Source organism: Fulmarus glacialis, unplaced genomic scaffold, assembly GCF_000690835.1.
Source record: "Fulmarus glacialis isolate BGI_N327 unplaced genomic scaffold, ASM69083v1 scaffold36419, whole genome shotgun sequence".
Classification (NCBI taxonomy): Eukaryota; Metazoa; Chordata; class Aves; order Procellariiformes; family Procellariidae; genus Fulmarus; species Fulmarus glacialis.
The window spans coordinates 1-23,764 of record NW_009233300.1 but is presented as its reverse complement, the minus strand read 5'-3'; the positions used below and the strand labels follow the sequence as shown (position 1 = coordinate 23,764).

At 40.4% G+C, this 23,764-nt stretch overlaps 1 protein-coding gene across 1 annotated transcript; it reads right to left on the bottom strand.

The window, feature by feature from the left end:
• Window positions 1-682: 682 nt before the first annotated feature.
• ZNF521 (zinc finger protein 521) lies at window positions 683-20,544 on the bottom strand (the record flags this gene model as incomplete). Its single annotated transcript, XM_009585276.1, has 2 exons — window positions 683-786; window positions 17,192-20,544. Coding segments are annotated over 2 exons (3,446 nt in total), but the record flags the coding sequence as incomplete, so codon positions are not given.
• Between the last annotated feature and the right edge of the window lie 3,220 nt (window positions 20,545-23,764).

Below are 23,764 nucleotides of genomic sequence, written 5' to 3'. Positions count from 1 at the left end.
GCTTTTGTTTTATTCCAATTTACAACTGTAACAGCCTTGTAAACATCAAGCCAGGCTTGGATTCAGGAATCCTAAAAGACTTTTTAAAATGCTTGTACCTTAAAGAGCAGATTCCATTACTGAATACTACAATTCCTTATTTTTTCAAATAAATGATAGTATTTAATTGTATACAGATAGGCTCAGGATTTTTTTCCAGACTGCTCAAACACAACAAACAATACTATTTTATGGCCATTTGAATTATTTATGTTTCCTAATGACAAAAACTCGCCAGTTTTGATTTTGGTACCAAGGTGCTTGAGAAGTACACAGTAGTGTCATTACCATAATAACTTCTGAAATTAAAACCTGTCTAAAACTCTACGGAAAGCTAACATCCAGTTCATTAACCATTCCTGTTAGTTTGTTTTCAATAATGCAAAAATGATTAGAAGTTTAATTTGCTAATCACCTGTGTTTTGACTGGCAGTGGATATATAATTCTCTGCAGAAGTCTAAACTAGCCCTTGCAGAAAATAAAATATGCTAATGCTTTATCAAGTCTAATAATATGAATAAAAAAATCAATCATGCCTAGGTTAATCATTGATGGATGCACAATTAATTTCTCCTTAACTCTGTTTAATTTTAGAGGCAATGATGATCATGAGTAAGAGAAATGGCTATCTGTCTTTCAGAAGTTTTAGTGCTTCACTTACCAATCATGTGGTTTGCAACATGAACTTGGATATCCCATTCGTTGTAGAAAACCATCTGACATTTGATGCACTGGTAGGTCTTCTTCTAAAGAAACAAGGGTAGATAAAATTTACTGAAACATACAATTGGAACCATTTCATTATAACTCAAAATACTGAGTTCAAAGTGGTCATTTAAAGCTCTCCAGCAGTGTTTTCATTAAGGCTTAATTATTAATATTAAAAAATAACACTCTGCAGTTCTGTAGTACCTTTTATCTGAGTTTCCTGAAACTCTGTAGAGATTGTTTTTTTTCAGCTTCCTAACTCCATGGACAGACCAGTATTGCTGCAACACCAGCTTTATATTCATGGAACGCAAAATGCAATGAGGATATGTGGGATGTGATTCAAACAACACTGAAATCAATGTGAATCCTTCGCTTTATACCAATGGATTAGGCCCACTACAGAACTGGGGAGAAGACAGGAAGAGAACACAGAAATCAGAAATCTGCTTCTCCCTCATTCTCAACTGGGCTGCAGAATCTCCTCTGCACCATAGATTTTAAATGGTCCATCATGTTGCCATCTTTCAAGGAGGGAAAAATCCCTGCTAGTCTGGACAAATGGTTACTCTACCCAGTTGCTTCAGTATCTATTGGGAAGCCTGTACTATAACTGGGAAGGCTGGCTAGAAACCAGCCAGAGAGCAATCCTTCTGGCCACATTAGATTGGGTCTGACTTACTTAAAAATCATGGTGTATACAGATCAAATTTCATTATAAACAAGGAAATGCATTACTCTGCTCTCTTTGGTGCATGGGAAAAGTTTTTCGTTTGTGTCTTGGTGTCTTTCAGAAGAGATCTGCTATTTCACTTTTCTACAAGGTATATCACTTGTCCATTTTAACATCCTAAGAACGTGATTTTCTTTTCTCGTATTATTTTTCTTGACCTGAATTGGCCAGAGATTTGATATTGGACAGCATTGCTTTAAAAGTGAAAACTAAGAGTATATTAAAAAGTAAAATTTTGGTTTTTCATCATAAGACTTAAAATCTGCAGTTATCCAGGCATCTAATGAGACAAGGCGGATTCATAAAATTATTCAACTGCATAATTGTAGTACCAAGGACTCAAGTCCTAAGGTAAAAGTCCTGGAGAGCTCAATTGTTGTTTTGAAGATGCAATGAAGGCAAGGTAAGCCCTGAACTGCCACATCAAGGCAGTAACTCGAGAGACATGTATCTTTCTGTACAGCCAGACACCTTGCCTACATCAGCAAAAAGAAAAAAAAAAAGGAAAAACGTATATTTTTTAAAGAATGTAAAGTTACAAAAAGGTGGCACAGATGTAGTAAATTGCAGATTTTATATATATATTAGTTGGGGAAGAAGTAGATTTCACCAGATAATGTGCATCGAAAATCCAGTCTGTCTTGTATATATTTAACTTCTAAAGAGTGTTATGCAGGTATTATTGATTATATTTTTTAAAAAAAGCTTTTTTTCCTGACTCTGAACATTATTAAAGACTTGCTGGATTTGTTATCAGCATCTAAATTTAGATGCCCTGTCCCAGACAAATAAAGTGCCCATCCATTAAGTATCTTTCTACTTCAAACCTGTAGGCAGGAATATAAAGACTTTTTCAACATATGTCATTTTGTCTTACCAAGTTAACTGAAAAATTAGTGACTAATCAAAGTCAACTCTGAAATTAAGTGTTCCTGTGGGCTCCTCTTTACAGTGTCCCATTGCTTCTCATACACAGAGGCTATTTTAATTTTCTTGATGACAATAACAAAATGTATTGCGTTGCTTCTCAGTGGAAATAATCATAAGCCTTTTTTGCTGTTTTTCATTTAAACCAACTTTAGTTTTCTGAAATGTAACCAAGTTAAATCCTTATGTAGACAAACAAAATCAATAGGCACCCAGAAAACAAATCTGCTTTGACTTAGTTTTACAGTTATAATTTGTAAAGCCTGCTGTTTTAAAAGATACAACACTTCTTCTCTTTTTTGATGTTGTGACAATACTGGTAACATTGGTAGAAATTCAGATTCAGTCTAAGGATTTCCTATTATATGTTGGTAAATTTAACCTTACTGCACTACATCTAGATCTATCAAAGACCTCTAAATAATGACAGTCACGATCAAAGATTTATTATGCTAAGCCCTTCACAAGATGCTTTTTGATGCTGACATATAGAACAACAATATTGCATAAATAACAATCACTCTCCCTTTTTTTAAAACATTGTTTCCCTTTAGAACTAGTTAGAAAATATTTCTTACTCCCTGATGACTGGCACTATATATTGTTTATTAGCATACCCCTAGCATTATTCCTGATATGTGACTTTGTTCAAAAACAAAGAAACATAAACTTAATGGCTGGTCTTTTCTTTTGTTAGCACATTAATGCAGAGTGCATGTCAAGAATTGTCGGCAAAATTATGACTGATGTACATAATGACAACACATACAAAGGTTGGGGTTTTTTTGAAGTCTAATGCCAAAAAATACTCTTTTGACAACAACCAAAAAATAATAATTTACTAGCGCTTACTAGCCCCTTCAAAATGATCTGACATATTTGCAGAATCACACACAGAGGTTTTCTTTTTATCATGAAGGGAATAATGTTTTTGTGACTGCTGCTTGATCAAACACTAGTTCTTTTTTGCTTCCAAGCATATTCTAAAATGTTGACATCAAGTTTTATTAGCTCAACACACACTCATCTCAAAGTGTCTAAGCTTGTGCATGGTTAAGTTTTTATTTTAAAAACAAACTCAATAAATTCCATTTACTCTTAGATTTTCAAATGATCAAACCCAGTCATTTTCACACCACGTTGAACAAAACCCACATACTTATTTCCATATGTTTCGCATTCTAAGGAAGTCCCTTTTCACTGCAAGTTACATCTTAGTCTCACAAGCTTTGTCAGAAGAGCCATGGGACTCGTAACTGCCCACAGGAGCTCCTGGGTCCTGATGTGCTTCATGGCTCGTCCCAATTCCCTACTGCGGTGAGATCCAGGGGGAGACCCAGCCCTTCCTCACTCTGTGCTCCCACAAAGGAGAAGCCTGGGGGAATAAGACAGAAATGAGCCCTGGGGTTTTGCAGCTCCATCTCCCTTGCCTGGATAGAAGCCTTGCAGCACTTGTGTAGCACAGCACAGAAGAAAAATTGGGTTGTGACTCAAGGAGGCATTTGAAGCTCTCTTGAGTGTCTCCAGCGCTTTGCGATACAAGATGGCTCCACAGAGAAACAAGCACGGGGCTGTGACAGCCATCCTTGCCTTGCCTTGCTGCAGCTGTTTGCAGCAAGGAGCCCTGGCTGAGCTCCCTGTCGCTCTGCCCGAGTCACCTGTGCCTACGGAGCACTCGGCAGGACGGAGCCCGCACCCAGGCCTTGCTGCTTCACCTCACAGCCCAGGACATATCAGCTCCACACCATGATGAAGGGTGGACAGCTGGGGGCACTTACACCCTAACCTGCCACCACTGTGTTTGCAAGAGGACACCTGTCAGCCTCCTGCGAGAGACAGAAACATGATAACATTTTCACTCTCCCCTCCAAACACAAAAAACAAGCCGACGCACATTTCTTGTTACAAACTAATTTCATATCAGCAAAGGTGGGCCGCAGAAGACCCTTACCAGTGCATTTCCCTATGGACTCGGGCAGGACCAGTATGGTATCTGGAGAAGCCGTAGTGCGCTCTAAACTGTGCCTTGTTGCAAAACTTCCAAAGGTTTGTTCCAGAGGAAAGTGACACATACATTATCAGATGGGATTAAGAAAGTGGTTTAACTTTTTCCTTCTATTTCTTGTATTATTGTGGCCTCATCTTTTCATAAAAACTCTTCAATGAACAAGACCACAATCCTTCACTAAACCCCCTCCTGTCAAGAACCTAAGTGCCAATTTGTTTCCTACATGCTGAGCGTAAATCTGAGGCCCAAGTCATTCCTGGGGCCATTAAAAATTGTCATAGGAGAGTAACTGCTTGGACCAGGTGTCTCACAAGAGCACCGGGCAACCTGGTTGCCTCTTGCATTCCTGTTTGTTTGCATTCCTGTTCTCAGAACCAATTTAAAGCCTTCCGGCATGCAAAGCTCTGTGGCTACACTTAATGAGCTTTGGATTGGGCCTTCAATCCATGCAGAGCATATGCATGTGTCTCTCTAACCTTTTGAATAATTAATGTCACTTAGACCTTTAATTATTGTCCTGATCCTCACTTGTCACTTCGCAGTTTTCAGAATTTCCTTTCTATAAAGATGCCCAAAGTGTCCATGTCATGTCAAACGAGGCTTTGCTCCTTCTATAAAAGGCCCAAGAATATGTCTTTCAATTGGTACTTCAGTTCTGTGTCCAGAATTTTATTTGCTTTTATAAACAAAGTAAAACAACTAATAAACACTCTACTAGAGGATTTACAGTTCTGTTCAGAAGTGCTTCAAAAGTATGCAGAAGATCCTTCTATGTAGCCTTCTGTGCCCTGTGACTAAGGTATCCATACATTCTTCTTTTTCTATTCCCTAGCCTCATTATATTACCTGAAAATGAACTGCATATGCTACTTATCTATCCATGCTCCACCTCCCTGTCAAAGTCATTCAGAATTTTATCACCTGCCTATTTTGTTCTGACATTTTCTCAGTTTTGTACTATCAGGGAATTTCATCACCTTACTACTTATTCTTTCTTCCAGACTACTGATATGCTGCATAAATTCAACAAAACTGGTGCAAATAATGATTCTTAAGGCTTTCCATTATTCACACCCCTCCAACCTAACCTGCTTCAATTCACAAGACTCCCATGCTTTCCATACCCAAGCTAGTGTTTCTTTTCTTTTTTAATCAAACAAAGTATCTCTCCCTATGCCATACTTATTCACTCAACAGATTAGTCTTTTGTGCTATACAGTTTCAAAAGCTTTGCTAAAATCCTGGTAAATCATGTTTATAGGCTTCTCTGTCAGCACTTGTGGCTACTTTCTCAAAATACTCTTTATTGAAAATTTTAAGCATGATCCTCCCTTTGTGAATCTTTGCCCTCTATCCTTCATTAAATCCAAACTTTCTAGGTGTTCTTCTATCATGTCTTTGATTAGGCTTTCTCTCATGTTCCTCACTGTTTAAATCAAGCTCACAAACCAGTAATTTCATGCATAATCCTTACATCCCCTGTTAAATGTCTGTTTAGTAACCTTTACCCAGGGTGTTGATACCTCTTCTTAAAAGACTAAATTTATCTGCTTAATGTTTCCTTTTATCTTCAGCTGCTTTCTCTGAGAATTTTGTGATGGATATTTTTCTGTGTTTGTAAGTCACTTTTTGTATACTATATTCCATTATATTACACCTAATCCATACTTCATTCTTCTCCATGGGGAGGATATGCCACAAGCTCCACAACAAAGCATTTTTTCAACAGTATTGGTTTCCTTGATTACATATACCATTTCTAGATCTCCCATATCCCCCTTTTAACTGAATACTTGTTTCCTGTATGAGAAGTAACAAAAATATGTCTTATAGCTTCTAATGCACCGTGTCTACATTCCCTCTTTTGTGTACAGGCTTGCAGGCATCCCTAGTTTATTCTACGCTCCTTTCAGACCTCTCTTGCATGCACTACCAAAAATAGCTTTGACGTGTACCTATTAACCTAACAATAACCTCCCGTTTACACCTAGGTACGCTGTTTACCCTTGTCACACCAGTAAAGGGGACTTTCAAGGCTTTTTCCACTCAGTTTCAGCACAGACCAAGGGCATGGATCAATGACACAGCTGAGACGATCTGCTGCTGCCAAAAGAGAGCGATGCCACACTTCCCACATCCTCTGATTCCCCTCTCCCAGACTGAGCATTCAATCATAGTTCCCCTCACGTTAAATCCAGGGTGGAGCTAATTCAACCTGTTAAAACAACAGAAAGGTAACCCAACAAGAGAAAGTGAATAGCTTCCAACAAATCACATGCAAAAACAAGTTAAAACTTGCACACTAACTACAGCAACTTGCCAGTGCCTAATGCTGCCAGCTGATTTTTTACATCATTATTTTATTAAGCGCTTGCAGCGTGCTTGGTCCTGCATGAGGCACAAGAGCAACCATGGTCCCAGCTTATTTGTCCATTTAGCCATTTTTCATCATAGCTCAGATTATTTTTGACAGTACCTTAATTGAGGATTTCTTTTCTATCTTCCTGGATGCTTATTTTGTCAACCTTAAGCTCTAAAAAAACTAAGCATATGCTAGCCAGTTTCACTGCATAGATAGCTATTTATCTTGCTTATGGGGCACTGTCATCTTGCATTTTTTTTTAACTGACTAATTGCTAACTCTTCTCATTGCTTACACAACACCCTTTAATTAGTATTTCCCGATTGCTTTTAAAAACATGTTCATAATGATTTTATGAGGATTTTTCCATTCTTCTGCTTTTGTTTAGCAGGGTCTTAAGTTTAACGGGGTCTGAGTGCACATGCCTAAAGACAAAATACAATCAATCCCATACAGTAAGCAAAATGAAAAATGGAGAAAAACATTACTTTTTCTAATTTCTTTCATTATCATTACTTATTGCTTTAATACACATAAAATATATTGAGGGAGAAATACAAATGTTCATTCTAGCAGTCCTTCTCCACTCTGCTTGAAGTCTTGGTCTTGGTCTGCTGTTGTATCTTTCACCTTTACATTCTGGATTCTGCATTTAATCACGTCTGTCTTCAATATCTCTTAGTTACAAATCTTTCCTTCCCCTGGCTGATGAAGTGCATTAGCTTGCAATGTCTCACATCCCCACACAGAAAGAACCACATCTTGCAACATCTAAAAATTGCATCTCTTCCCTTTGAGCTCTCTCATACTTTAAATCTTTCTAGGTTTTTGAAACTCAGTACTGAAGTGAGGTACCTGTCAGAAAAGTCACTCTAAAACCTGGTAGCATGTGGCTGTATATTTATTTTCTCTCAATTACTTCGTATCAGGTTTACATAGTTTATGAGTACAAACAGCTTTAAGTACTGTGAATTTGATTTGGGATCTGAAAAACAAATACACTTCTTTCTGTCTTTCTATCCTAGGGCCTGATCCTGGGTGAGGCTGAGCCTCTAAGCACTGCAAATGTATGTGCTGAACAGTGCTCAGGAATCTGGGCCTGACTGTATCAGCAACTGAACTTTCTGTGAGCATCCCCACCTCTTTCGTAAAATCAAAGAAGGCTGCCAACCTGAGACCCTCTGAAGCCAGAGAGCTACTAACCCATCAAGAGGCATCTCAGCATCTCAGTATCAGAGCACCTGTGTGGCTATGGACTTTAAGGAGAAACTACGATCAAGACTGCACTGATAATTTTGCAGATGACATGGCATCAACGCACAGGCAGTAGAGCATGACTTGGTAGGTCTGAGATGCAAAAAGCTGATATTCTGAGTAAGCTGATAGACTTTTTTCATTTTAAAGTTGTTTTTTTCGCTCTGTTTTAAAAAAGGCATACTGACACAGACTGCCATTCAATAAAGCCACTACTTTCTTCACCAACAATCAGCAACAGATGTAGCCCAATAAAATTAATAGTTTGCAAGTACGCACAAGAGAATACTCTTTTGTCTTTTTTCTCCATCACAAATTTTGTAAAAGCTTTCTGGATTTTAACAGAAAGGCAAAATACCTTATTTTGTGTGACTTAAACACTAAAACCTCTTTTCTCCCACACTATGGAAAATTAATGCTGATTAATTTCACTTTCCAAAGTGTGACTCAGGACCCTCCCCCTGCCCTTAATTGTCCACTTTCAACTCAACCTTTACTCCTGCAGAATTCTGGGCTATTACTTACCAAGGTAATTTAATCCTACAGAATAGAATTTGTGCTCAAAAATATGCAACATTAATATTAATGTACAAACAGAAATATATTACTCATACATAATATATAAGAAATTAATTTTCATTGAAGTATCAGGAGAAGAATTAAGCCCCTTAGATCCTTCTCATGCAATTAGCTCTGCACTTGGGGAAGTCAATGGGACTTCACAAATGAAGGCTTCACATGATAACACTGGAAAGACTGGGGTTTTACAAAGGCTTGCTTACACTACGAAATATGCCACGAACAGAGTTCTACAATCATACTGCTGTAATTATAGTACTACTCTGTATGGATACTCTTAGGCCACATCAATGTTAACAAATATACTGGTAGCATCTGAGCTGGCACACAGCTGCTGACATTGCAATGATGCTTGACTGTGTGCCCAGTTGGAAAAACCTCCGCTGGGGCAGCACAGCTGCCCAGGGAAGTGGTGTACCAGCAAAACAAGCACTCCGCTGAGCCAGTCTTCAATGCTATGCACAATGATTTGTGTCTAGCCATTTTTTCCTGTGAAGACATACTTGCTTTCCTCTAAGGGAATTAAGGGAACTTCCCAGAATTCCCTCTGTCCCATTTCATAATCTTTTACTTTCACAAGAAGTATTAAAATTTCAGCAGTTCCTCTTAGGTACATCCTGTAATAAGCTCATTTCTTTTTGCATGGGGCGTCAGTCTACCATTTTCCTATCAGAAAAAAGAGATTGCAGAATTTGTTTCCGAAGCAGAATGTCATACTTCTAGGTTTGCAGGACTTCAACCACTAAACCACCATCACACAAACTACCAGCTGTGAAGCAGGGAACATAAGAAAACTGAAGAGCTATGGTTAAGACAGAAAGTTCAGGAGAATCATCAGGTGATGCAGACATTCCCTGACTAGGTCTATGAAAGAAGCACCAGGCAGCAGAACAGGGTCAACTGCAAGTTGGCCACTGTAAGTGATGGTTGCAAGGTTTTCATATGCAGCCAGCCATGTTCCTAGAGTTTGGCACTGAACCTATTCCAGCCTTTAGAGCAGAAACCAAAAAGAGCAGTGGGAAAACAAGTACAAAAGGAAATCTGGAAGCTTGGAGTCTCTGATCATTCTTTGTTGGTGAACCACCCCGTTTCCTACTGGAAAATGTAGAGAGGAAGAGGTGGCCTTCCAGATATGAAAAGCCATTAGGTGTGCCTTTTTGCACAGAACATTGAATCTGAATAATAGGTAAAAAACAGAGGAGGTCCATCCCACACAGGATACCAAAACTGTGGAAGCATGATCGAAGGGCACAAATACTTCCTTCTCTCCTACCTCCCACCTTGTTTTTTGAGTACACAAGCAGCAAGCAACTTTTAAATGGCCATATTTGTAAGTGGCTGTATTTTTAAGTCACTCTTCAGAGCCATTTCACAGGTATTACGAATGATCAATGAATGCATGTGGGGCTTTCATCTTGAGGAATTCAGGCCTCTAATAAAAACTGCAGGCAGGGGCTTTTTTCCCAGATTTGCGCATTATTACTGGTAGGACTGTACTGAGATGCTGAGTATCAGGAGAGGCCCCACCCTTTTATTCCCTGACTTATGAAGCCATATATTAGCAACAAAGATTTAGCCACCAAGGAAGAACAGGTTAACATCAACATACATCTGGTAGGTAGGCGCAAAGGATGGTGGAAACGATAGAATCACAGAATGGTTGAGGTTGATCTCTGGGGGTTCTCTGGTCTGGCCCCCGTGCTCAAGCAGGGCCACCTGGAGCCAGACCATGTCCAGATGGCTTGTGAGTATCTCAAAGGATATACAATGTCTCTGGGTAACCTGTGCCAGTGCTCGGTCACCCTCGCAGTAAAAGTGTTTCCTGATGTTCAGATGGACCTCCCGTGTGTTGGTTTGTGCCCACTGCCTCTTGTCCTGAAATGTCCCATGGTGAGGATGGATGTTAGCAGGAGACACATTTCTGCTGTCATATTCAGAAGAATACACTGTATAAAATACTACAGGTCATATTTTATACAATAATTTGTAATACAATGCAGGAAATAGAATTAATGAAAGATGGGTTTGGCAGGAGAAAAAAGTACCTAAGGGTTTTGAACAATCAGGCATAAGATCAATTACCGGCCATCACACAGCTATGGGAGGCCAAAGAAGAGGACTCTTTAGCAAGATGCCACGTATCAGGTGGTTCATTTACGTTCATTTAGTACAACTTCATGAAACAAGCAGTACTGGGGCTACATATCCATTTTAAATTAATAGTTAGCCCATTTTATTTCCCTGATGATAGAGTAACAAATTTGGGTGTTATGTTTGTTGTATGAGACAAATAATACACACATTACATATAACAACTTTATTAAGCAGTGATAAAAAACACTTCTCAAAACATTTACAGTCACTTAAAAAGTTGGTCTGTGAGCACCACAAAGAACGGATCATGGTTTCTTATAGCTTCGTTTCTTGTGACTGATTGACTTTTGCATAAAAACCAGGTATGAACTTCAGTTAAAGCCATCTTCCTGGTTTGGATCTCCAAAAGGCCTCTTTCCTGTCTGGATTCTATCACCTGCTGGGTCACCTCTCTTCCCAAACATTGTAAAAACTTTATAGGCCTTGAGATTCATATTCATCTATGAAGTTTTTCTTGAAACTGGCCAAGCATAGTCCAAAAGAGGGGGAGAAGAGAGAGAACTCTCTAGAAGTATGCAAGCCAGCAGACAAAAAGAGACATGCCATGATTTTCCATGTCTTGTTCCTAAAGATAATCAGGCTAGAAAAACGGGAAATTTCTTGTTGTTTCTACCCAATTCTGAAGTCAGAATACAAATACTCATCACTATTCTGATTTTGCACTGGGGTGTGCAGAAATTGTGGCATGTTACCCTGGTCACTTGGCCAGCAGATACATGTACAAGGAAAGCCCCATAAGGACAGTGGGCTGCACAGCTGACCTGTTGGAGTGTACATCTCAGGATGTTTTGTCTCATAAAGCTTTGTTGAATCTAGATTTGCCCTCTCTAGAGATGCTTAAGGTCCACATTCCTGCATCCCTCTCCAGTTCTGCCTTCCTTCAAGCAGGCATTCCCCCCACTGCATTGTTTCATAGAAATCTTGGTTTGGTGCTCTTGAAAACTTCGGAGAACATGTTATCCTTTCTTCCTCTCGTGCAGAGTTTTCCACAGGTGTGAAGAAGGTGCCTCTCCAAATTCCCCGTCTGAAGCCTCTGACAAATAACAAGACAGACAAACAGTATTAGATTTTAATGATCAGTGGACAGGAAACTAAGAAATCTCACTGCAATTATCCCTCTTGCTTCTGTTCAGCAGCTCCCAGCCAACACATGGGCTTCCTTTCACAGACTGACTTCAGGTGTGTGTGAGAAGGTGGAAAGTTTGCTGCTTAACTTTGGTGGGATTTACAGCAACAGGATAATAAATAACACCATCCTTGTCAAATTCAGAGAGGACTCTGTCTGATAGCTCACTACTCAAAGTGTGAAGACAAAGGGAAGAGAAATGCTTAAGCCTGTATCTTGTCAGCCAGTCCATGGCAGTGGACTGCCAGAAATTAGAGTGGACCAGAAATTAGAGCATAGTGTAATGTGAAGGTGGCCTACTGTGACAAGAAAAACAGGGTAGCCCTTCCTAAAAATATAGGAATTTAAACAATACCTTCCTGAAAACAATGTCAAAATGATGCAAGAAGACAAAAATGATATTTTTAGTGAGCTCATTCTGAAACTCCAGAAGCAGAAAATATGTTTGCCACAGATTAGTTCCACAAACTATTTCAAAGCCAAATCTTTGTGCCAGCAACAAACCTTCTTTAGCTTTTTCTGTCCCCAAATCCAAAATCCAGCACGAACATCACTTGTCTGGGCCTGGATTCACTGACAGGAAACCCAAGGCACTACTTCTTATGTTTACATTACAAGTTTATGTGCTTATTCATAAAAATCCTGTAGACAGAATGATCAGCTTGGATTGCTGATGAGGAGGATTATTTTAATTTCATTATGTATTTCAATTAAATGCATGACTATTGATTTCAGTGCATTTTTTTCAGTTAAAAGCCAGTGATTTATGTTGCTAAAATGCTATTGCTTGCCCTGCCAAAAGCATGCATCTGGGAACATTTCTGGGTTGCTCAGAGTCTTTTCTCTCTTCTTTCCACCTCTGACTGCCAGTGCATGCTGTTGAAACAAACCAGCTACTTCAAAAGGCAGTACCTGTTTTCTGTCTTTGTGAGTCTCGCAGTGTTTTGAGAAGGGGGGAGGAATAGTAAGAGAAGAAAGGTAGATTCAGGGCTCAGGAATAAAGAGAAAAAAACGTAATGATAAAACAGTACACCTACCTGAGCTCCATTCTTTCTCCCAGGTTGATACCATTTCTGGATTCATCTGAGGTCGGGTAAGTTGAGTTTCAAGGAGCCACCAGCTCTCTGCAGCATCTGAATTTTGTGACCCTGTCTCCACAAGCTCATTGTCAGCCTGCACTTTCATGGCTCCTTCCAGAATGGTGCGATGTGCCCGGCGTCCCCTGCTGTAACATGCCCATCCTGGCATACACCTCTGCACAACCACAACAGGACAGAAGAGCAGCCCCAGATTCACACTTATTCTGTTCTTCAGATGGTGTGACAGTTGCTAGTTCCTTCTTCTGTCCAGCATTTTTGATACTCTCTGCTATACTGAGTTTCTGCAAGTCTTTTGCAACACCTAAATAAGCATCTTTATTCCTGCAGTAATTTGGCAGGAATTACTTGCACTGCTCCTTCTCTTCTCAGGACCAGAAAACCCAGAGTGTTCTTTTATTATTAATGAAGGACTGTCTACATTGCCACAGGTAATACAGTACTCACATGAGCTTCACATTCATGGAACAAAGTGATACATAACTTAAGCTACTTACAGAAGCAATTACGCTCGCTGAGCATCTCTCTGGAAGTTACCAACAGGACCCCAAACTGAGCGCAGTTGCACATATGGATACACTAGTATAAGATAGGTTTTAGCAGTAAACTGTTGGTGTAAGCTGGAGTCCATTCCCTCCTCCCCTGCCAGCTAAGCAATTAACAATATAACTATTATTGTACAGTTACGCTGGTATGATTCTACAGATACAGAGGTTGTGAAGCTTGAGAAGTGAGAGCACACCTTCTGCTGAGTCAGGTGTTCTCTCATTAGGTGCATGACAGCATATTAAGGAGGAACAAGGGAAGCAAGGCCACACAGTTTTTCTTGAACACTGCTTTTCATCTTCCAAGTGATTTACAAAAAATGTATCACAATTAAGCATGGCAACACACTTTTCAGGAACTATCAATCTTATTTGCTGAATAAGGAAAATGAAGCAGAGATGTTCAAGTAGATTCGTCTGAGTCAACAAAGCAAATGAGTGACAGAAAAAGGACTGATGCCTAGTTCCCAATTCACTATCATATCAGATCTTGTTCTCCACTTTTAAACATTAACTATCACCAAGAAGTTTATTACCCTAGCCTAACAGTGTGCTGGCAATGATTCAAGATTTTTACCAGAAATCTGCAACCTGAATTCAGCATCTCATTAAGCTCAAAGAGTAAGTTACAGATTTACCAATTTTAGAGCTCTTTCAATAGCTAGCTATCCACAATCTGCCTGTTTAAGTCTGTCTGATAGCTTACGGGTACTAGATTCAGCAGTATGATGGGCTTAATGAGTTCTGACCTGTTCCCCATCCCAACTGAAAGGTAACTGTCAGTGAAGATGATTCAGGTCAACATCTTTCACTTGGCAAGCAGGGTGAGCTCAGCAGGTGGTAGCTCAGCTGATGACATTATACCATGTTAAGGTAATTGCACCCTATCACGTTACTGAGTACAGGCTAAAAAGGGAAGTTTTCTAGTTCAACCATGAGAATACTTGGCAAAGAAGCCAGAAGTGACATTTTTTAGTGTTATCTTTGACCTTAAAAAGATATTTCCTAGGACTCTTACCACAGTAATCTATTACTGAGTAACAAAGGGTGTTCAGCACTATTAACTAGTCTCCATATTTTTCTTGCCTCGGGAATGAAACGTTCTTTATATAAAGGCTGAAATCTCAAACCACATGACTGTCAATAATGAAAATGAAACCTTCACTCCTTAATATTATAATTATTTTTTGGTTGAAAATTTCCCCAAAATAGCATGTTTAAGTAGCCGTCTTCAACATCCCATTCAATTCAAATATCCTTCCAGTGGGGTAGCAAAGCCACTGACTAATAACAAATTTTAGAAATCCAATTTGGTTTTACTGTTTGTGTTATATGCTTATGTTTTCATTTCCCTCAGCCTGGACATCCAATCTATAGTGTTAAACTTTTGTGTATTACCACTTTCAATTTTGATTCTCATTGCTATAATGTTTGCGTCACTACAATTTGAAACCAGTAATATATGTTAGAAAAATAAATTATCTTTCAGGATTTTACAAACATGCATTTATGGTTTCCAGAAGTACTAATGCTCCATCAGGAACTTGATAGCTTTGTGCTTCCCATGAGAAAAAAATCTGAAAGTCTAGGTTACTTTTGAGGAGACTAGAATCATAGACACTGAAAAATCAGTTTACAAGCTCTGAATGGAGGCGGGGCGCAAATGGTGATTTGAAAGCAGGCAAATGCTATTCACAAATCTTGCTGTAGTTTAAAAGGCTTTTTAATCTTAAATACATTTCTAAAACAAAAATCGAGAGGAGCAAGAAGAGGAACATGATGCCAATCAGAAGAAGACGTAAGAACTCTGATTATACATGGTCCAAGCACAAGAAGATTCACTGATGACACTGAAGGTAACTGATCTTATATCACCACAAAGGACTCCCAGATCTCTTTTTGCCTAGTTTACAAGCAAGAGAAAGACAAGTTGGTAATGCCTTATCATGGTAACTGTCTTAACACACATGATTCTGATTGTGTTTGGGTAGCAAGAATTGGCTTCCAAAATGACTGGGAAGAGATTTCAAGTAGTCACTCGGGGAAAGATGACAGAAACAAACCAGGATGACTCTGAATCTATCAAAAACATGCAGCTGGTAATCCTGTGGTTCCCACTCAGCAGCAGTACTACAGGACCATCAATGGCCTAAACTGCACCTAATGGGAGCCATTCCCTTTCCTTCTTCTTTGAAAAGACGGTTTTCCTTAGACCTGCGGTTCTCGGTCTAACAACCTGCTCCTTCCATAAACTCCACACCACATCCCATTCCCCAGGTGTCCCCCACCATGGCCCAATGTGCAAACTGGAGATGCAGAAGTCGTGAAAGCATAGGACCCTTCCCCGGCACATGCATCCTGCCTGGTACTTCACCCTTGTCTCCCAGCTCCACTTCTCTCTTTGTGGCACTCCAGGCCCTGTGCTGCCTCAGTGGCCTTCTCCCAACCTATCTCCAGCTAAGTTCTTGGTAGCTCCACAAATACTTAGCTCTTGGCCCACATATCTTTATGTATCTCCCCTCCTCCCTCTCTGCCTCCCTCCTATCCTCCAGTTTGCACAACACTGTTGGATGACACGCTGAGAGATTTCTTACCCAACAGATGGGCTCACAAACAGAGAGTGAGGAAGATGATGGAAGAGCAGCAGCTCCCTTGCCACAGGGTATCCATACACATTCACAGCAATGGGTTGCACCATGCTTGTACCATTACAGGCTAAAAGCTTTCTTGAAACAAAAGCTATTATTTCTTAACATTTGTCTGTGCTGTGTTTTTAGGCTTCCTGCGCTATAAGGGGTCTTTATGCAAGATACCATGCCTAAAATACCAACTTTAAGTCATTCTATTGATAATATTTCTGAAGATAAAACAGATTCCCTTCCCTCAGTACGTGACCCCCCTACCTTCCCGTATACAGATGTTATTACTTGGTCACTGGTGACTGAGGAAGCAGATGAGATCTTTCAAGAGTTTGACCCTTTGCTTTTTTTCTGAAACATGTATTTACTTTCTAAGTTATGCTGCATGAATGGGATTTCAATCATCAGGCGCTCTGTGTTTCAGTGACATCAAAATGTTGTTCATCAGGAATAGAAAGAAAAACACAACAAGGAATGGCATCCAAAGGACTGATTTCCCAATTTACCTTAGGCTAGCGTTGCACTTCTACTTAATCAAAATATGCTATAAGAGGGGAAAATGAATGTCTACAACACAATTTACAAAAAAAACCCTCAATTTGTTGCTCACAAATATTTTTTAAAAATCCACCTCTTATGCCAGCATTTTGGCTCACTCCTCTATTCTACTCCTCTGTCATTAATGCTCTCTGCTGGAAGCACAACTCCTAGCTGGGGATTCCAACACGTAAGGGAGCTAGGATAAGAATCCAGATCTCAGTTGTGCTGGCATGAAGATAGGTCTCCTTAGTGATACAGAAGACAATATCCTAGGGAGACTGGAATTAGTCCTATTCCGCACAATTCAATCCAAGATGTAAGGCATATCAAGAAGCAAGTAATTACTAGCTAATGGCTACGGATGGAAATGTAACATGGTTCAGCCTAAGCATTTCATGACAAGTGACAAGACGGCTTGAAAAAAGGGGGATTTTTTCCAAAAGGATGGAAGGTGTCAAGAGCAAAGAAAAAAGGGTTACCTCTTCAGTTTGGGAGGGGCTGATTCTGGGCATTGGAGATACTTGTGGTGTTTTCAGCTGTGTACTGTTGCTGTCTGGAACAAGCTCTCTGTGGATTGACTGAATATGGTTTTGGAGTTCACTTTCTGATTCAAATTTAACATTGCAACTAGAACATCGAGTCTTCAGTCCCCCTGCCTTGCTTTTGTTCTCAATGGAACTCAAGTTCTCATTTTGGCCCATGCCTTGTCTGTTACTGCTTGAAGGGATGTTGACACTTGGACTACCACTTTTACTGAGATTAACACAGCTAGCACACAGACCATATGGCAGACCGTTGATGTCAAGTTTCACTAAATCCTGTTTTGAGCGGAATTCCTTCAGGCAAGAAGCACACTTGTACAGTTTCTGGAGATGCTGTGCGCGCCCCGTGGACTGCACGGCAGAACCGTTTCCAGTTTTCTGCATGTGGAATGTGCCGTGGATTTTCAGTTCCAGCGTGGAGGTCACTGTCTGCATGCACACCACACAGCGGAACCCCGTCAAGGAGTTCCTCAAGTCAGGGTGCATTTGGCAATGCTCTAAAAATTCCTCCTCGCTCTGGAGAGGCATCTTGCAAATCCTGCAGTTTCCAGTGTCCAGGCTCTTACTATGTGTGACCTTATGTTCAGTAAGAGTCAGAAGAGATGGAAACCGCTCGCCACAGATTGGGCACATGTAATGTTTCACTGGTCCCAAGTGTGTCTGCATGTGTTCTCGAAGCCCATTTTCAGAGAAGAATGTTCGAGAACACACATTACACTTGTAATTCCCTTTAATGAGTTCAGCCTTTTTCTTCACTATGGCACTTTCTCCTGGTCGAATGTTATGGTCTCGAAGCTGGTGATTTTGCAGGAGAGTCTCCATGGTATAAGCTGCTCCACAAATGTCGCAGCCATACATAGGCTCAGATGTGTCCACATCTTCCTCACTGCCATCGTGGCTGTTATGGGACTCCTGGCTATTTGTCAACAAGGTCTGGAGTTCCACTTCCTCTTTCTGAACCTGCTCAGATGCCCCATTCGTTCCACAGTTTGGAGTTTTTGTTTCAAAAACACAATGTTTCTCCCTTAAGTGCTTTTCCAGCAAGATGATAGCATGGAAAGCTTTGCTGCAGAACTTGCAGTTGTACTTCTTGCTGTGCGTAGTAATGTGACACTGCAGCTCCACCTCCGTACCAAAGGACTCGCCACAGAAGATGCACTTGTGTACTTTGCCTTGGTTCTCCAGGTGGTTGTGTTTAACGTGAAGCTGTAGGTCAGTCTCATTTCGGAAATCCCAGTTGCAAGATGTACATCTGTATACCTTCTTTTCATTGCTGTGCTTCACAGCCAAGTGTAGTTGAATGGAGACTTTGGAGTCAAAAACCTCCTGGCACAAGGTGCAGCGGAAGAACACAAATGTATGCATGTCCAGTAGGTGTTTCTGCAAGTCATCCACAGAAGTGAACTGCTTGTCACAGCTTTCACAGATGTAGTAGGTTGAGGTGATCATGAAATGAATGGTAACATGCTTCAGCAGAGACTCCTGATTTGGAAATTCCTTGTTGCACTGAGGGCAGGTCAGTTTTGGCAGGACGGTGTCAAGATGTGTTTTTAAATGAGTCTGAAAACCGTCCAAGGAAGTATACTTAGCACCACACTGATTACAAATATATTCACCTGCAGGACGAGGAGGAGCACCTCCAACTGCCTGCATCATCTTTAAAGAGGTCTGCTCAATGGTTACAGGAGATAAGGGACTCATGGCTCTGGATTTTTTTCCATTGTGGATGTAATTCAGTGCCAAAGGAATGTTCTTATGGTTCTCCTTGATATGCTTGTTCAGTTTAAGAACACTATTAAATATTGGAGAATTTGTACAGTAAGAACAAGAATACACTTCTACCACTGGATCTTTTGGGGTTCCAAGCACAGGGGAACCAAAACGGGAACTGCTAAGATCACAATGGACTTGTCTAATATGCTCTTCCAGAGAAGAATCTGTAAGAAATCCCATGTAGCAATGGGGACAAAAGAATGCATTACTGTCCTTAGCAGCAGGGTTGGCAAATCCATGAGAACATCGGATGTGTTCCTGAAGGGTGTTGAGGTCATTGAACACTTCAGAGCAGAAATTGCACTGGTATACCATGGCAGGCATGGTAGAAACAATCAGTGCTGGATCCGGAGCTTCGTGGACTTGCTTAAGATGTTCGTTCAGATTGTAGAGAGATGGCAATACCTCCAAACAATACTGACAGATATGGGCTTGTTCGGGTTTATCTAAATGCATAGTTTTCAGGTGTATCTGCAAAACTGCAAGGCTGGAAAATAACTGTTTGTTGCAATAAATGCAGCTATAGGTAACTTTTGCCTGTTTACTCGAAGGACCAGTGATATCTGGCACTTGCTGAGCTGCCCGCTTCCTTCCACGACCTTTTGGTATAGGGGGAGCTGTTTCCACCATTGTTGAACTATCCACCGAGAGATTTGAATCCGGAGTGGTGCTAGAGACTGAGGTGTAGCCCACAGTTACCAAAGATGGGCTGTTGCTGTGGTTGCACGACTCTGGCTGCTGGTGACTGTCCATGTGGCTGTACAGCTCCTCCACAGTATGAAAGTTCTCAGAGCAAATGCTGCATGAATTCTTCTTCTCACCATTATGAGCCTGCTCCATGTGATTCACCAGAGACGTTTCCTCTACAAAGAGTTCATGACAGTAAACACACTGAAGAGCAGATCGGTCTTCATTAGGGGAACACTCCGGGTGACATTCTGCAATGTGCTTCTGAAGATCTTCAGGAAAATCAAAGCCTTCTTCGCACTGACTGCATTTCTGAGTGTCTTTCATTTTCCAGTCCTCCATCCGGGAAGCGGACTGAGAGCCATCTTTGTTCCTCTCGTGAACCTGCATGTGACCATGCAGCGAACTAGATGACAGGAATCCACGTCTACAAATGGCACACTTATATGGCTTGTTGGACGTATGAGTCTTTAAGTGAATTTTAAGATGATCGCTCCTTGAGAACGCTGCATCACACTCACTGCAGTGATACTTCTTGTCTCCCGTATGAAGCTTTATGTGGCGGTCCCTGCTCCGTTTGTGTTTGAAGAGACGACTGCAATACGTGCATTTGAAAGGGAGCTTGTCGCTGTGACTTTGCTCGTGGTGCTTTAAGTAGCTGAGGCGGCTGAACGATTTGTCACAAAACTGGCATGGATAGGGCAACCCTGGGCCTCCTTCCTCTTCACCAAAATCACAACCTTCTCCATGGCTCGGGGAAGTCTGGTCCTTGCTAGAAGGCGATGATGCTGGCCATGAGCAAGTGGGGTCATCCTCAACATCCACTCCATCTGAAATGAGAAAAAAACATGCCCACGAGCTTAATCCCTACAGTTCAAAGGAGACAGCCAATGCATATGAACAATGCAGATCTGCTACTCCTAAATAGCTAAAACATATTAAACTCAGACTAGGATATTTCTTACACCTGTATCCAATAGCTTCAAGACTACATTTATTTTTATCAGACCGTAAAACATTAAAAGTTATTAAATAGTTCTATGCCTATATTACCTTTTTATTGCTTTTTTATCATTCTTTCTCAGTTGCAGGATATGTATTATACATTGACAACTTTATTAAAATGCAGATTTTAATATATTTAATGTTTCTTTTGTATCCATTGTAAAATGATTTGCATATTATGTGAGCATCTGAAGAGTCAAAGGAAAGGAGAAAATATTACAGGAATGATTTAAAATTAATACAGTCAACCCACCGGCCTAATATTTAATAAAAAGATTCCCCCTGCTTTGCCACAGGTTTTTTTTTTTACCTTGAAGTTGATTCTGAACACAGAAATCTTTTAAAGGCTATTACTGAGAGAGACTTGGGTGTTATTCTAAACAATAATAGGAAAAATTACAGGGGAGGAACAGGACAACAGTATGAACAGTGACGTTTTCTCTAATAAAGTGCAACCAGATTTCTCCAATAATGATACAATTCAGTTACTGAAAGCTGGCAGCTGGATCATTAAATGTTCAAAACAAACTAACAAACCAACAGCTAGGATCAAGGAAAATGAGAAAGTTTCAAAAGGGTCAGACGCGAACAGCATTTTTTTTTCAAGTTCAAGAGGTTGCCCACCACTTCTTCCTTTTTGCAAAGGCCTCAGCCAGCTGAACTTCCTTAGTCCAGCAGAACCTGTACTGTGAGGTGATCACAGACAAAGCGACGTGTAAAAAACTGGAAACAGGAAAAATGATAAACAATTATGGTAAAAGCTGAAAGATTTATGAGTAACAAGGAAAAGACAAAACAGAAATGCTAGCCAGATAATAAACTGAACGAGTTATCCATGATATTACCTCACCTCTAGACAGGGCAAGTTGTAACTATCTTTTTCAACAGATGTGCTCTAGAATTTTTCCATCTTTTGTTTTAAACGTAGACTACAACACCATAATGATCACACTTATCTCAACCTAAAACTTCTTTAAAAATATTAAAAGAATGCTTGAAAGACCACTCTACATCAAATAATCCTTTTATTACTTTCCAGGGGCGATGCTTGGGGTTTTTTTCCTTTTAAAAGTAAAACTGATTACACTAATAAAAGGCAGGGTAAGCCTCTTGAAAAATATCTTTCTTGAGGTATTCTTGCAAAGCAGTAAGTGTCTTAACATCTTCGGCCTTCTCTCAAGAAATTTACTACACGAACATAAAAGTTAGAGCCGGTCTATATTATGTAAACAAATTCCAAGCCTGCTTTCTTTAAGGTAACAAGATTTTACTAGATTATCAACCTCTTGCTTATCCACAGGAAACAGATGAGGATTCATTCCTTTCCTGCATCTAGAAACTGATGACAACGCCATCTCACTATCAATGCCAGATGGCAACCATCTAACCCTGAGAAAACAACCAAACACCATTGCTGGATGCCTGCCCATTGACACAATGCTTTTCAGGATAAGTTGGAAACTGCACGGGTTTTTATCCTCTTGTTTACATCTTGAAGAGGAGGGTTTCACAAATTACGCATACCTTTCACACACACACACAAATGTATATCCGTTTTACCTACGTAGGGATCTGCACTAATAGTGCTCAGTATTTAAATAACAGAACCAAACCCTAGCCCAAGTACCATGTCTTTGAACTGAAAACAAAGTGTTTGTTTCTTTAAGACAAAAATTGAAAAATAAAAATCCTCCCTTCCAGCAAAAGTACTATCATCTGCTAAAATGTTTCCCAATCAACCGAAGCAAAGTTACTCATTGTCATACATATGAAATAATATGCCAGGTGAGTTTTTAAGTTGGTACATTAATGATTGCAATATTCACAGGAGACTTTTCATGTAAATCTGTGTACTGCCCTTTCAAATTGCTGGGTTTGACTCTACAACTGGAAATAATCAGAACAGTGGAACAACTATTCACACAAAAAGATGTTAATTTTTGCTACATTTTAAAATTTTATTTTAAACGAACATTTTCAGCCAGGTCTTTTAAATGGAAAAACCTTTTGTCCTTTAAAAATCAAATCTATTTCTGACATATGACCACTGCCGGCAGATAAACAGGAATTTATGTCAAGCAACTGAGTGAAGAAAAATAGTCTGTGACTGCCTAGGCAACATATTTTGTAACCAAATTTAGTATTAAAATGTATATCCTACGCAGAAATGATACATTATTGTACAAATGTTTAGAGGAATATATAGTGAGTGTTATAAATAGTGTACCATCACTGACACAGTAGTAAATCACTTCCTTTTTGTGGCCACTGCCTGCCCGGTTTTACCTATTATACAACTATTCCCTCTGGCTCGTGCATCTCAGCGGGCTGGCAGCAGGGTCGGGATCAAGCGCTGAGTGTGACCACGGTATAAGCAATGGCAGCCCCTTTCCCCCATCCGATTCTCCTTGTTTGCTTGGGGGTCTCTCCGTTAGCTTTTATACAAGGTAAGGAAAGCGGAGGGGGAATAGTGTAACTACGGCACAGAGCCGTAGTTTCCAACTGGCAAATATAAATGTTTCTGCATGTCACTTTGCTGTTGGGTTTTTAATCCAAGCCCGTAATAATTCTGCAGAGTAATCCTCTTTGTGCAAAAAGGAGAGGAGCAAACCACTTGCAGGTCCGACTTGCGTCCTTTTAACCTGAAATGTGAAAATCTCTCAGTCTCTCAGATAACTACGGCACAGAGCCGTAGTTTCCAACTGGCAAATATAAATGTTTCTGCATGTCACTTTGCTGTTGGGTTTTTAATCCAAGCCCGTAATAATTCTGCAGAGTAATCCTCTTTGTGCAAAAAGGATAGGAGCAAACCACTTGCAGGTCCGACTTGCGTCCTTTTAACCTGAAATGTGAAAATCTCTCAGTCTCTCAGAGCTGCATAAGAACCAGCAAGGCAGGGGGAATTCCGCACAGCGCACGGCGGAGGACAACAGGATTTTCCTGAGTACGCCCCTAACAATGCGGCCAACACGTTTCCCCGGCTTCCCCCCGGCGCGGCGGGGCGGGGGAGAGCCGGCGTGGAAGGGGCGCCGGCGGCCGGCCACC